Source organism: Anomaloglossus baeobatrachus, chromosome 3 (genome assembly GCF_048569485.1).
Source record: "Anomaloglossus baeobatrachus isolate aAnoBae1 chromosome 3, aAnoBae1.hap1, whole genome shotgun sequence".
NCBI classification, from domain to species: Eukaryota; Metazoa; Chordata; class Amphibia; order Anura; family Aromobatidae; genus Anomaloglossus; species Anomaloglossus baeobatrachus.
The window spans coordinates 194,847,398-194,859,947 of record NC_134355.1 but is presented as its reverse complement, the minus strand read 5'-3'; the positions used below and the strand labels follow the sequence as shown (position 1 = coordinate 194,859,947).

General features: G+C 49.5%; 1 protein-coding gene across 1 annotated transcript in view; it reads left to right on the top strand.

Annotated features, from left to right (window-relative positions):
* Nucleotides 1–12,550, top strand: part of NOX3 (NADPH oxidase 3) — a 698,296-nt gene that overhangs the window by 461,541 nt on the left and 224,205 nt on the right. Inside the window, exon 7 of the mRNA XM_075339672.1 lies at nt 12,209–12,338. Coding sequence (XP_075195787.1) covers nt 12,209–12,338 — 130 coding nt within the window. The remainder of the gene's footprint in view (nt 1–12,208; nt 12,339–12,550) is intronic.

Here is a 12,550-nt window from a genome sequence, read left to right as displayed (position 1 = left end):
GAATGCGCAGCATGGCGGATGGAGCACGTTTGGGAGTGCGCAGCATGGCGGATGGAGCACGTTTGGGAGTGCGCAGCATGCCGGATGGTGCACGATCGGGAGTGCGCAGTATGGCGGATGGAGCACGTTTGGGAGTGCGCAGCATGGCGGATGGAGCACGTTTAGAAGTGCGCAGCATGGCGGATGGACCACGTTTGGGAGTGCGCAGCATGGCGGATGGAGCACGTTTAGGAGTGCGCAGCATGGCGGATGGAGCACGTTTGCAAGTGCGCAGCATGGCGGGTGGAGCACGATGGGAGGTGCACACCTCCCCCCAACACACACACACACGCGCACTGCACAACACACACACACTAGGAATCACAAACAACGCCCTACACAGACACCCACACAGACAACGCTGCACACACAAATATACGCACATACTGCACAACACACACATTGCTCAAAACATACCTCCCCCCAAAACACACCACACACACACAAACCGCACAACACACACACACACACACAACGCTACAGACACACAGCGCTCCACAAACAACGCAACACACGCAACACACATACAACACCGCTCTCACCCCCCGCGACACTCAGAACATGTACAGCGCCCTACACAAACACTTGGTAACTACACACAACAACATCTATATATATATATAACAAAAATCATACATGAACTACACAATACGTAAATTCTAGAATACCCGATGCGTAGAATCGGGCCACCTTCTAGTATAAATATAAATATATATATATATATATATATATATATATACTAGAAGGTGGCCCGATTCTACGCATCGGGTATTCTAGAATTTACGTATTGTGTAGTTCATGTATGATTTTTGTTATATATATATATATAGATGTTGTTGTGTGTAGTTACCAAGTGTTTGTGTAGGGCGCTGTACATGTTCTGAGTGTCGCGGGGGGTGAGAGCGGTGTTGTATGTGTGTTGCGTGTGTTGCGTTGTTTGTGGAGCGCTGTGTGTCTGTAGCGTTGTGTGTGTGTGTGTGTGTTGTGCGGTTTGTGTGTGTGTGGTGTGTTTTGGGGGGAGGTATGTTTTGAGCAATGTGTGTGTTGTGCAGTATGTGCGTATATTTGTGTGTGCAGCGTTGTCTGTGTGGGTGTCTGTGTAGGGCGTTGTTTGTGATTCCTAGTGTGTGTGTGTTGTGCAGTGCGCGTGTGTGTGTGTGTTGGGGGGAGGTGTGCACCTCCCATCGTGCTCCACCCGCCATGCTGCGCACTTGCAAACGTGCTCCATCCGCCATGCTGCGCACTCCTAAACGTGCTCCATCCGCCATGCTGCGCACTCCCAAACGTGGTCCATCCGCCATGCTGCGCACTTCTAAACGTGCTCCATCCGCCATGCTGCGCACTCCCAAACGTGCTCCATCCGCCATACTGCGCACTCCCGATCGTGCACCATCCGGCATGCTGCGCACTCCCAAACGTGCTCCATCCGCCATGCTGCGCACTCCCAAACGTGCTCCATCCGCCATGCTGCGCATTCTCAAACGTGCTCCATCCGCCATGCTGCGCATTCTCAAACGTGCTCCATCCGCCATGCTGCGCACTCCCAAACGTGCTCCAGTGCGCAGTATGGCGGATGGAGCACGTTTGGGAGTGCGCAGCATGGCGGATGGAGCACGTTTGGGAGTGCGCAGCATGGCGGATGGACCACGTTTGGGAGTGCGCAGCATGGCGGATGGACCACGTTTGGGAGTGCGCAGCATGGGGGATGCAGCACGATGGGGAGTGCGCAGTATGGCGGATGGAGCACGTTTGCTCAGCCTCTCTCCTTCCAGCCTCCCTCAGCATCAGCCTCCCCTCCTCAGCCTTCCTGAGGATCAGCCTCTCTCGTCCCAGCCTCCTTCCTCCCAGCCTTCCCATCCCAGCCTCCTTCCTCCCAGCCTTCCCATCCCAGCCTCCTTCAGCATCAGCATTCCCCTCTTCCCCATGATCAGCCTCTCTGCTCCCAGCCTCCTCCAGCACGGCCTGGTCCTCTGCCGACACTCACACACCCGATCGCATACACTCACACACACCCGATCGCATACACTCACACACACCCGATCGCATACACTCACACACACCCGATCGCATACACTCACACACACCCGATCGCATCCACTCACACACACCCGATCGCATCCACTCACACACACCCGATCGCATCCACTCACACACACCCGATCGCATCCACTCACACACACCCGATCGCATCCACTCACACACACAGACACTGACGATATCGCACTTACGCGCTCATACTCACAACATCCGGGGATATCACATGCTTCTGGCCATGTGATCCTCCGTCAGGTCCTGGAAGATCACAACAGCACATTTTCGCCGCCGAGAAGCAAGCGATATCCCAGGATGTTGTGAGTATGTGGATGCGATGTGAGGTGTGTGTGAGGTGTGTGTGAGGTGTGTGTAAGAGTGAGTGTGAGTGTGATCTGATGTGTGTGTATGTTTGTGTGTGTGCGTGTGGATCTTCTGGCGCAGCAGGACCTTGATGGGCTTGATACCAACGTATCCACACCACTCCCACCACTGCCGTGCGAGCGGGGGCCGGGGGGGGAGGGGGGGGGAGGGAGTACAGTACTCACCTCCGTGACAGCGCTTGTAACCATGCGAGCATGGTTAGCAACGTATCCACACCAGTCCTGTGCGAGCGGGGGCGGGGGCGGGGGGGGAGGGGGGGGGGTGGGCAGGGAGTACCGTACTCACCTCCGTGACAGCCGTGTCAGTTCGAGAAATGCGCGGGAGGAGGGAGGGGGTGGGGCCAGAGCTAACGTGCATTGCGTGAGGGGGGCGGGGCGTGGCGTGGCCGAATTGCCAATGCCTGCAGGGTGCCGGGGCGAGAGGCCAATCTGTGGGGGGGGCGGAGCCTGGGCGAGCGGCTGGCCAATCCGTGTGGGGGCGCAGCCTGGGCGAGCGGCCAATCCGTGTGGGGGGGCGGGGCCATGGCGAGCCCAGCGGCCAATCAGCTTTGTGTCACCGTAAGGACACAATTTTGGAGCATGACAGACAGACAGACAGACAGACAGACAGACAGACAGACAGAATAAGGCAATTATATATATAGATATATATATATATATATATACACATATATACAGTTAGGTCCAGAAATATTTGGACAGTGACACAATTTTCGCGAGTTGAGCTCTGCATGCCGCCACATTGGATTTGAAATGAAACCTCTACAACAGAATTCAAGTGCAGATTGTAACGTTTAATTTGAAGGTTTGAACAAAAATATCTGATAGAAATTGTAGGAATTGTACACATTTCTTTACAAACACTCCACATTTTAGGAGGTCAAAAGTAATTGGACAAATAAACCAAACCCAAACAAAATATTTTTAATTTCAATATTTTGTTGCGAATCCTTTGGAGGCAATCACTGCCTTAAGTCTGGAACCCATGGACATCACCAAACGCTGGGTTTCCTCCTTCTTAATGCTTTGCCAGGCCTTTACAGCCACAGCCTTCAGGTCTTGCTTGTTTGTGGGTCTTTCCGTCTTAAGTCTGGATTTGAGCAAGTGAAATGCATGCTCAATTGGGTTAAGATCTGGTGATTGACTTGGCCATTGCAGAATGTTCCACTTTTTTGTACTCATGAACTCCTGGGTAGCTTTGGATGTATGCTTGGGGTCATTGTCCATCTGCACTATGAAGCGCCGTCCGATCAACTTTGCGGCATTTGGCTGAATCTGGGCTGAAAGTATATCCCGATACACTTCACAATTCATCCGGCTACTCTTGTCTGCTGTTATGTCATCAATAAACACAAGTGACCCAGTGCCATTGAAAGCCATGCATGCCCATGCCATCACGTTGCCTCCACCATGTTTTACAGAGGATGTGGTGGGCCTTGGATCATGTGCCGTTCCCTTTCTTCTCCAAACTTTTTTCTTCCCATTATTCTGGTACAGGTTGATCTTTGTCTCATCTGGCCATAGAATACTTTTCCAGAACTGAGCTGGCTTCATGAGGTGTTTTTCAGAAAATTTAACTCTGGCCTGTCTATTTTTGGAATTGATGAATGGTTTGCATCTAGATGTGAACCCTTTGTATTTACTTTCATGGAGTCTTCTCTTTACTGTTGACTTAGAGACAGATACACCTACTTCACTGAGAGTGTTCTGGACTTCAGTTGATGTTGTGAACGGGTTCTTCTTCACCAAAGAAAGTATGCGGCGATCATCCACCACTGTTGTCATCCGTGGACGCCCAGGCCTTTTTGAGTTCCCAAGCTTACCAGTCAATTCCTTTTTTCTCAGAATGTACCTGACTGTTGATTTTGCTACTCCAAGCATGTCTGCTATCTCTCTGATGGATTTTTTCTTTTTTTTCAGCCTCAGGATGTTCTGCCTCACCTCAATTGAGAGTTCCTTAGACCGCATGTTGTCTGGTCACAGCAACAGCTTCCAAATGCAAAACTACACACCTGTAATCAACCCCAGACCTTTTAACTACTTCATTGATTACAGGTTAACGAGGGAGACGCCTTCAGAGTTAATTGCAGCCCTTAGAGTCCCTTGTCCAATTACTTTCGGTCCCTTGAAAAAGAGGAGGCTATGCATTACAGAGCTATGATTCCTAAACCCTTTCTCCGATTTGGATGTGAAAACTCTCATATTGCAGCTGGGAGTGTGCACTTTCAGCCCATATTATATATATAATTGTATTTCTGAACATGTTTTTGTAAACAGCTAAAATAACAAAACTTGTGTCATTGTCCAAATATTTCTGGACCTAACTGTATATATATATATATATATATATATATATAAAATAAATAAAGCTTATACCATAAAAAACTTTTTTCCCCATTAACACCATCTGATGGCCTCTGGGTACATTAGCCTGTTAGATGCTGCTATAAGTAGGGTCTAACAGGCTGTGTCAATGAGTCAATAACAGGTCTCCGGCACTGTAAGAAACTAGTACACTGGGAATAAGTGAATAATTAAAAAGAAAAATATGTACAAAAGTAAAAAAAAAAAAAACAAGCAAAAAAGTACACACAAATCAAGGAAATCCATTTTGCCACTAAAAAAGCAGTGTTTGCTGAAAGCTAAATGCTGCTTGGAGAAGTAAAGTTCTTTTCCTCCCAGCTTCAGGGCTCAATGTGCAGGTGCTGGGTAGGTTTGAAATGCTATTAACTTGCAGGCTAACCCCATATCTGCATGTTAATAGCATGTTTACATATGACAGGTTCCCTTTAAGACACACAGATTTTGTTAGTGGGTTTTTGTTTTATGTATTTGCATGAGACTCTCTACAGGATTGTTCTCTGTGCTCCATTAGTGTTACACATTTTTTGCTGTCACTTATGAATAGGGATGAGCGAACAGGCCGCAGTTCGGCTCGAGTTCGGTTCGCCGAACCGAGGTCTGGTTCGAGTTTGGTTCGGCGAACCGCTCGAACCCCATAGGAAACAATGGGAGGCAATCACAAACACATAAAAACACATTATAAATGTACACATACAGTTAATAAACATTGCCATAACACTTACCTGTCCCCGTGATCCGTCCTGCACTCTGTCTCCCGCCGCTATTCCATCCGATGATCGCTGAATCTTCCCGGTAACCAGCACTGCCAGCAGTGATGCAGGACCTATCGTGACGTCAAAATAGCCATGTGACCAGTCACGTGTCTATTATCTCATTGGCTACAGACTGGTCACATGACTATGACGCCGACATGCTAGGACCTGTCATTGCATCTCTCTGTTACGCTCCAGCGATCCCACCAGCAACCTGACCTGGCAGGGATCGCTGGAGCGTCGCTACACGGGTTGCTGGTGAGCTGTCAGGCAGATCTCACCAGCAACCAGTGACCAGCCCCCAGCCAGCAGCGACGCGTGGAAGCGATGCTGCGCTTGGTAACTAAGGTAAATATCGGGTAACCAACCCGATATTTACCTTGGTTAACAGCGCACACCGCTTAGCAATGGCTCCCTGCACTCCTAGCCAGAGTACACATAGGGTTAATTTTACCCGATGTGTAGTCTGGCTATGTGTGCATGGAGCAGGGAGCCGGCACTGTGACAGCGGCGGACGCTGCTAACGAAGGTAAACATCGGGTGACCAAGGAAAGGGCTTCTTGGTTACCCGATGTTTACCGTGGATACCAGCATCCGCAGAAGCCGGCTCCTGACCGGTGACACAGCCAGTCAATAACGGAGATCACCGTTGCCATAGCAACGCACTTGGTAGAGGTGACAGGGACGTCTCGCTACCAGCACGCAGCGGCACTGGAATCACGTGATTGGAGCACCGTTGCTATGGCAACCCGTGCCACCGCTTAGAGCCGGGAGCCTGTGGTCACTCTCACAGAGTGATTTCTGCACGGAGCACAGCGTCTTCCTCCCATGCTGTGCTGTCTGATGGAGCAGACAGAGCTGCATGTGTTGAAGGGGAAAGAAGACAGAAGACCATGGATCTTGGAGGGATGACAGGGGGTAATAAAGATGGAGTCTCTAAGTGTGTCTGTGTATTTATGTCTATTAAAGTATTTTTTCTCTCTGTGGTGTTTTTTTTTAACCCTTTATTGGAGATTCTTAATGGCTGGGTCAAACGTGCCTGACATTAAGAATCTCTGGCTTAATACTAGCTAGTAAAACATAGCTAGTATTAACTCATTATTACCCAGCAAGCCACCCGGCTTCAGGGCTGCTGGTATAGTTGGATACAGCGCCAGAAGATGGCAATTCTATGAGAGCGCTATTTTCTGGGGCGGCTGCGGACTGCAATTCACAGCAGAGGGGCCCTGAAACTTCGGGCTAACCTGTGCTGCGGATCCAATCCCCAGCCTCCTAGTTGTACCCGGCTGGACACAAAAATGGGGCGAAGCCCACGTCGTTTTTTTTTTAATTATTTCATGAAATTCATGAAATAATTAAAAAAAGGACTTCCCTATATTTTTAGTTCACAGCCGGGTACAAATAGGCAGCTGGGGGTGGGGGCAGCCCGTACCTGCCTGCTGTACCTGGCTAGCATACAAAAATATGGCGAAGCCCACGTCATTTTTTTTTAGTTTTTTGGCAAAAAAAATGCTTCCCTGGATTCTCCATTGCCAGTGAAGGTAACACCAAGCAGTGGGGGTTAGCAGCCAGTAGCTGCTTGGATTACCCTTAGCTAGCAATACAAAAAATGCAGCGGGAGTCCATATATATTTTTTTTAATTATTTATTTAAATAACTAAAAAAAAAAGGGCTTCCCTGTATTTTGATTGCCTGACATGACAGTGCTGTAAAAATAAATCATTAAAAAAATGACATAGCAATCCACGATATTTTTGATTCTCAGCGCAGATAAAGCAGACAGCTACGGGTTGCCACCCCCATCTGCCTGGCGTTACCTTGGCTGGCAATCAAAATACAGGGAAGCCCATTAATTTTTTTTATTTAAAAAAAATAGTTTAAAAAAAAATGACGTGGGGTCTCCCAATTTTTGATAGCCAGCTAGGGTAAAGCAGAAGGCTGCAGGCTGAAAACCACAGCTGGCAGCTTTACCGTGGTTGGGGATCCAATGTAGAGGTCACCCCAGGCTCTTTTTTATAATTATTTTATAAATCATAATAATTACAAAAAAAAAGTAGGGTCCCCTCCAAATTGGATCACCAGCCAAGGTAAAGCGGACAGCTGTGGTCTGGTATTCTCAGGGTTGGAAGGTCCACAGTTATTGGCCCTTCACAGCCTAAAAATAGCAGGCTGCAGGTGCCCCAGAATTGGCGCATCCACTAGATGTGCCAATCCTGGCTCTTCACCCCAGCTCATCCCGTGACCTGGTGCAGTAGCAAACGGGGTACTAAATGGGGTTGATACTAGCTGTAAAGTCAACTGACATCAAGCCCAGCAGTTTGTGATGTCATGGCGTCTATCAGATACCCGACATCACAAACTGTCAGTACTAACAAAACAAATAGACGAAAACAAATGTATTTGAAAAAAAACTCCCCAAAACATTCCCTCTTTCACCAATTTATTGTAAGGAAAAAAAAAAAAGGGGTTCCACGATGACTCTGGACCGTCTAGAATATGGGGGGACACGCTCAGGGAACGTTTCCCCCATTTTCTAGGAGTGCAGACCCTCCATGTAAGGAGAGTGGGTGCAATGAATCTACACCCACTCTCCCCGGGTGCACAGCAGCGCAGAGTCCATGTCGTAAATGTTGCTACCAAAGCTGCAATGCCCTGCTCATGAGGTAAGGGCATGCCTAATCAGGAGAACTATTCTACATTTCCAAATATTGGTATTTGCTGATATTATTGCTATTCCACCTACTATATATTGGGGATAGGATCTTGGAAATGGAATACCCCTTTAAGTCCAGTTATCCAGCTGAATGAATACTAAACAACAGAGCTTGCTATTTAGACATGTTTTCTTGTGGCATATAACGGACTCTCATGTTTGATAGTCGTTCAGCAGGGCAACTATAAAAGCAAATCCCTCCATTTGGAAATGTAGTATAGCTCTTCTGATAAACTATGTTCCTTACCTCATGAGCAGGGCATTGCAGTAGCTTACAGATGCATGGTTACCCCCACTCACTGTGTCTGAACACAGGAACTTGAGCTGACAGCCGCTCTGTGCATGCGGCAGCGTCTATTGTGAAGGAGGGGGCCGCGGGGGATCAACGCTGCACAGGTACCGTGGGACACCGGGGAACACTGGTGGGGTTATAGGGGGTGACCTGGCAGGGCCTGGGGAGGAGTTCTCTATCGCGTGTGTCATGGCACATGTGACAGAAATCAGAGGAGTAGGGTGAATGCGGCCGGCGCGCTGCTGTGCACGCGGGGGGGGTGCTATTTACTTATTTCTGCCTGCTGTTTATAAACGGCAGATTAGAATAAGGCTACATTCACACGACCGATCCGTTTTTGCGGTTTGCAAAAAACGGTCTGTTTTTTTCACGGGTGCATCCGTGTGGCATCCGTTTCCGTTCCGTATTGTTAGGTCCGGGTGGTGGATCCACTGGGCCGTGCACCCCACCGGAAGCCTGGGTGCACGGTAGCAGGAGCACCAGCATGGCAGGGACTGCGTCCCACAGGGTATGGGTAGAACAGTCACTGGGGCTTCAGAGTTCCTGGAGACAGTGCAGGAATCCGGCACAGGTGCCGGGTAGGAATGTCAGGCAATAGTATGATCACAGGACCCGGCACAAGGGGGACCTGAGCACCTAGCTTTCAAGACAAGGCTTACAAGATATGTTGATCAGGCCACATGGCAAGGCCAGTCTTATATACCCAGCACAGCCTCATGTCATTTTCTGCTGCAGCAGTGCTGGGCCCATAAGACCAGGTGAGTGGGCGCGGCCCGACACTATACAGAAGCATGAGTCAGACACATGAGACTTGGGACAGGACACAGGAAAGCACAAGCCTGAGCGGCAGCCGTGACCGGTGGACACGTGGATCGGATCAGTGGGGAAGGAGCAGTGCCATGCAGGTGCGACCGGATCAGTGGGTAAGGAGCAGTGCCGAGGCATCTGGAGCGTGACACGTATATGGTCCGTATGTCATCTGTTTGTCATCCGTGTATCTTCCGTTTTTTTGGCGTACTGCCAAAAAACTGAAGGAGGGAAAATACATAAATTTACCCAGGATCCATAGCTTCAACCTACATGAGACGGTCACATGTTCACTCCAGCGCCATTTTCTACTGCCTTTCACAGCGTGGAGCGCTCTGGTGATTTTCCTGTGCTTGTACACTTCATATCAGTCTTTTCTGTCATTATAATGGCAGAAAGACACACAATGTCCCACTCTCCTGCATTTTGTAATTTTGCACCCTTTGGTACCTTTCATGTGGCACTAAGGGGTGCTTAGCCTTGTATTTACCAAAATAAATAAATACTTTTTAAAAAAATGATGTGGGATTCCCCCTATTTTTGTAGCCAGCTAGGGTAAAGCAGACGGCTGCAGCCTGCAGACCACAGCTGGCAGCTTCACCTTGGCTGGTAATCCAAAACTGAGGGCACCCCACGCTGTTATTTTAAATTAAATAAATAATTTTTAAAAAAAAAACACATAGGGGTCCCCCCAAAATTGGACCACCAGCCAAGGTAAAGCAGACAGCTGGGGTCTGATATTCTCAGACTAGGGAGGTCCACTGTTATTGGACACTCCCCAGCCTAAATATAGCAGGCTGCAGCCGCCCCAGAAGTGGCGCATCCATTAGATGCGCCAATCCTGGTGCTTCGCCCCAGCTCATCCCGTGCCCTGGTGCGGTGGCAAACGGGGTAATATATGGGGTTAATACCAGATGTGTAATGTCACCTGGCATCAAGCCCTGGGGTTGGTGAGGTCAAGCGTCTATCAGATACCCGACATCACGAACCCAGTCAGTAATAAAAAAAAAAAATAGACGACAAACACATTTTTATTTGAAAAAACACTGCCCAACACATTGCCTCTTTCACCAATTTATTAGAAAGAAATACAAATCCAGGTCTGCTGTAATCCAAGCGGTTCCCATGACGATCCATACCATAGTCACTGTCCCAGTCAATGAAGAACAGAATGTTCCCCATTGGCTGGGAGAGCAATGCAGTGACCTGAGCTAACATCAGAAGGTCAGCCTAGGTCACTGCAGGGCATGACAAGTGCTGATGTCAGCAAGGTACATTACCTGCGCTTATCTCCTGCACTGCTGATACTGCACACTGACTTCAATCACCTTCACAGCCAAGTATCGCGAGCGGCCCGTGACGTCACCGCTAGTGACAGTCTCGGGCCGCAGTGACAGATGTGAAGCGGCAGCCATGGAGGACAGTGTCAGCGCTGAGGTCGGGAGGGCAGGACTTCATCACCGCAAATAAGCCGAGCGGGGCCATGTGTGCGGTGCGAGGTGTGCGGATCCTAGCGAGGTAATGTGTGCGGGTGCAAGGTGGAAGGAACCTAGCGAGGTAATGTGTGCAGGTGCGAGGTGGGCGGAGCCTAGCGGGGCTATGTGTGCGGTGCGGGTGGGCGGAGCGTAGCGGGGTAATGTGTGCGGGTGAGAGGTGGGCGGAGCCTAGCAGAGTAATGTGTGCGGTGCGAGGTGCGCGGAGCCTAGCGAGGTAATGTGTGCGGATGCGAGGTGGGCGTAGCCTAGCGAGGTAATGTGTGCGGGTGCGAGGTAGGCGGAGCCTAGCGGAGCTATGTGTGCGTGCGAGGTGGGCGAAGCGTAGCGGGGTAATGTGTGCGGGTGCGAGGTGGGTGGAGCCTAACAGGGTAATTGTGGGGTGCGAGGTGGGCGGAGCCTAGCGGGGCTATGTGTGCGGTGCGAGGTGGGTGGAGCTTAGTGGGGTAAGGTGTGCGGGTGTGAGGTGGGCGGAGCCTAGCAGGGTAATGTGTGCGGGTGCGATGTGGGCGGAGCCAAGCGGGGCCATGTGTGCGGTGCGAGGTGGGTGGAGCCAGCGGGGCTATGTGTGCGGTGCGAGGTGGGCGGAGCCTAGCGGGGTAATGTGTGCGGTGCGAGGTGAGCGGAGCCTAGCGGGGCTATGTGTTCGGTGTTAGGTGGGCGGAGCCTAGCGGGGTAATGTGTGCGGGTGCGAGGTGGGAGGATCTTAGCGGGGTAATGTGTGCGAGTGCGAGGTGGGCGGAGCCTAGCGGGGTAATGTGTGCGGGTGCGAGGTGGGCGGAGCTTAGCGGGGCCATGTGGCGCTGAGGACGTCAGTGCCGGGGACTGCATGGCTGGGGATAGGTGAGTGTGTGTGTACATGCTGAGTGCAGGAGGGGGCGGAGCCTAGCGGGGAAGTGTCGGCTCCCTGCACGCGTAACCAGGGTAAATATCGGGTTACTAACCAAAGCGCTTTGCTTGGATACCCGATGTTAATCTTGGTTACCAGCTTCTGGCATGCTGCCAGCGATGGCTCCCTGTACACTGTAGCTGTAAAAAGCCCTGCTTTTGCTGATAGAACCATTCTCGAACATAACTCGAACTGTCGAGCTTTTAGCAAGAAGCTCGAGTTCTAGTTCGAGCTAGAACACCTCTCAAAATCACTCGAACCGCGAACTGGCGAACTTCGAACCGCGCTCAACTATACTTATGAATCCTTCCAATCTATTAACTACATTTGAGGCTTAATTTTAAATGAATCTCCAGTTCGTTTTATAATACAGTATATGATAGCGTAAACTTTTAGTTTAGCCTGTTTTCATAACTAAAGTTTAATATTTCTATTCTTTCTCCAGACAGATAGTCCGTGGACAGTCAGCGCATAGTCTCTTATTACATAACCTTTCATATTGTAAAGACCATTATTATGAGTGGGGCGAAACCGCACAATGTCCTGTACCACAATTTTCTGGCAACAAACCACTGGTAAGAATAAAGTTATTGATTGCAGGATTCCTATGATTATCAGATTAATTTCAGGAATGTATGTGTCACAATACATCACAATTAAATGCAAAACAAACAATTGTTTATTATATTTAAAGGAGTTTTCCAAGAAAATATCCCAAATAGATAAAAAAAATATCATTATTACATTTATAAATTACTTTAATTAGCAAAAACCACTTGATTTGTTT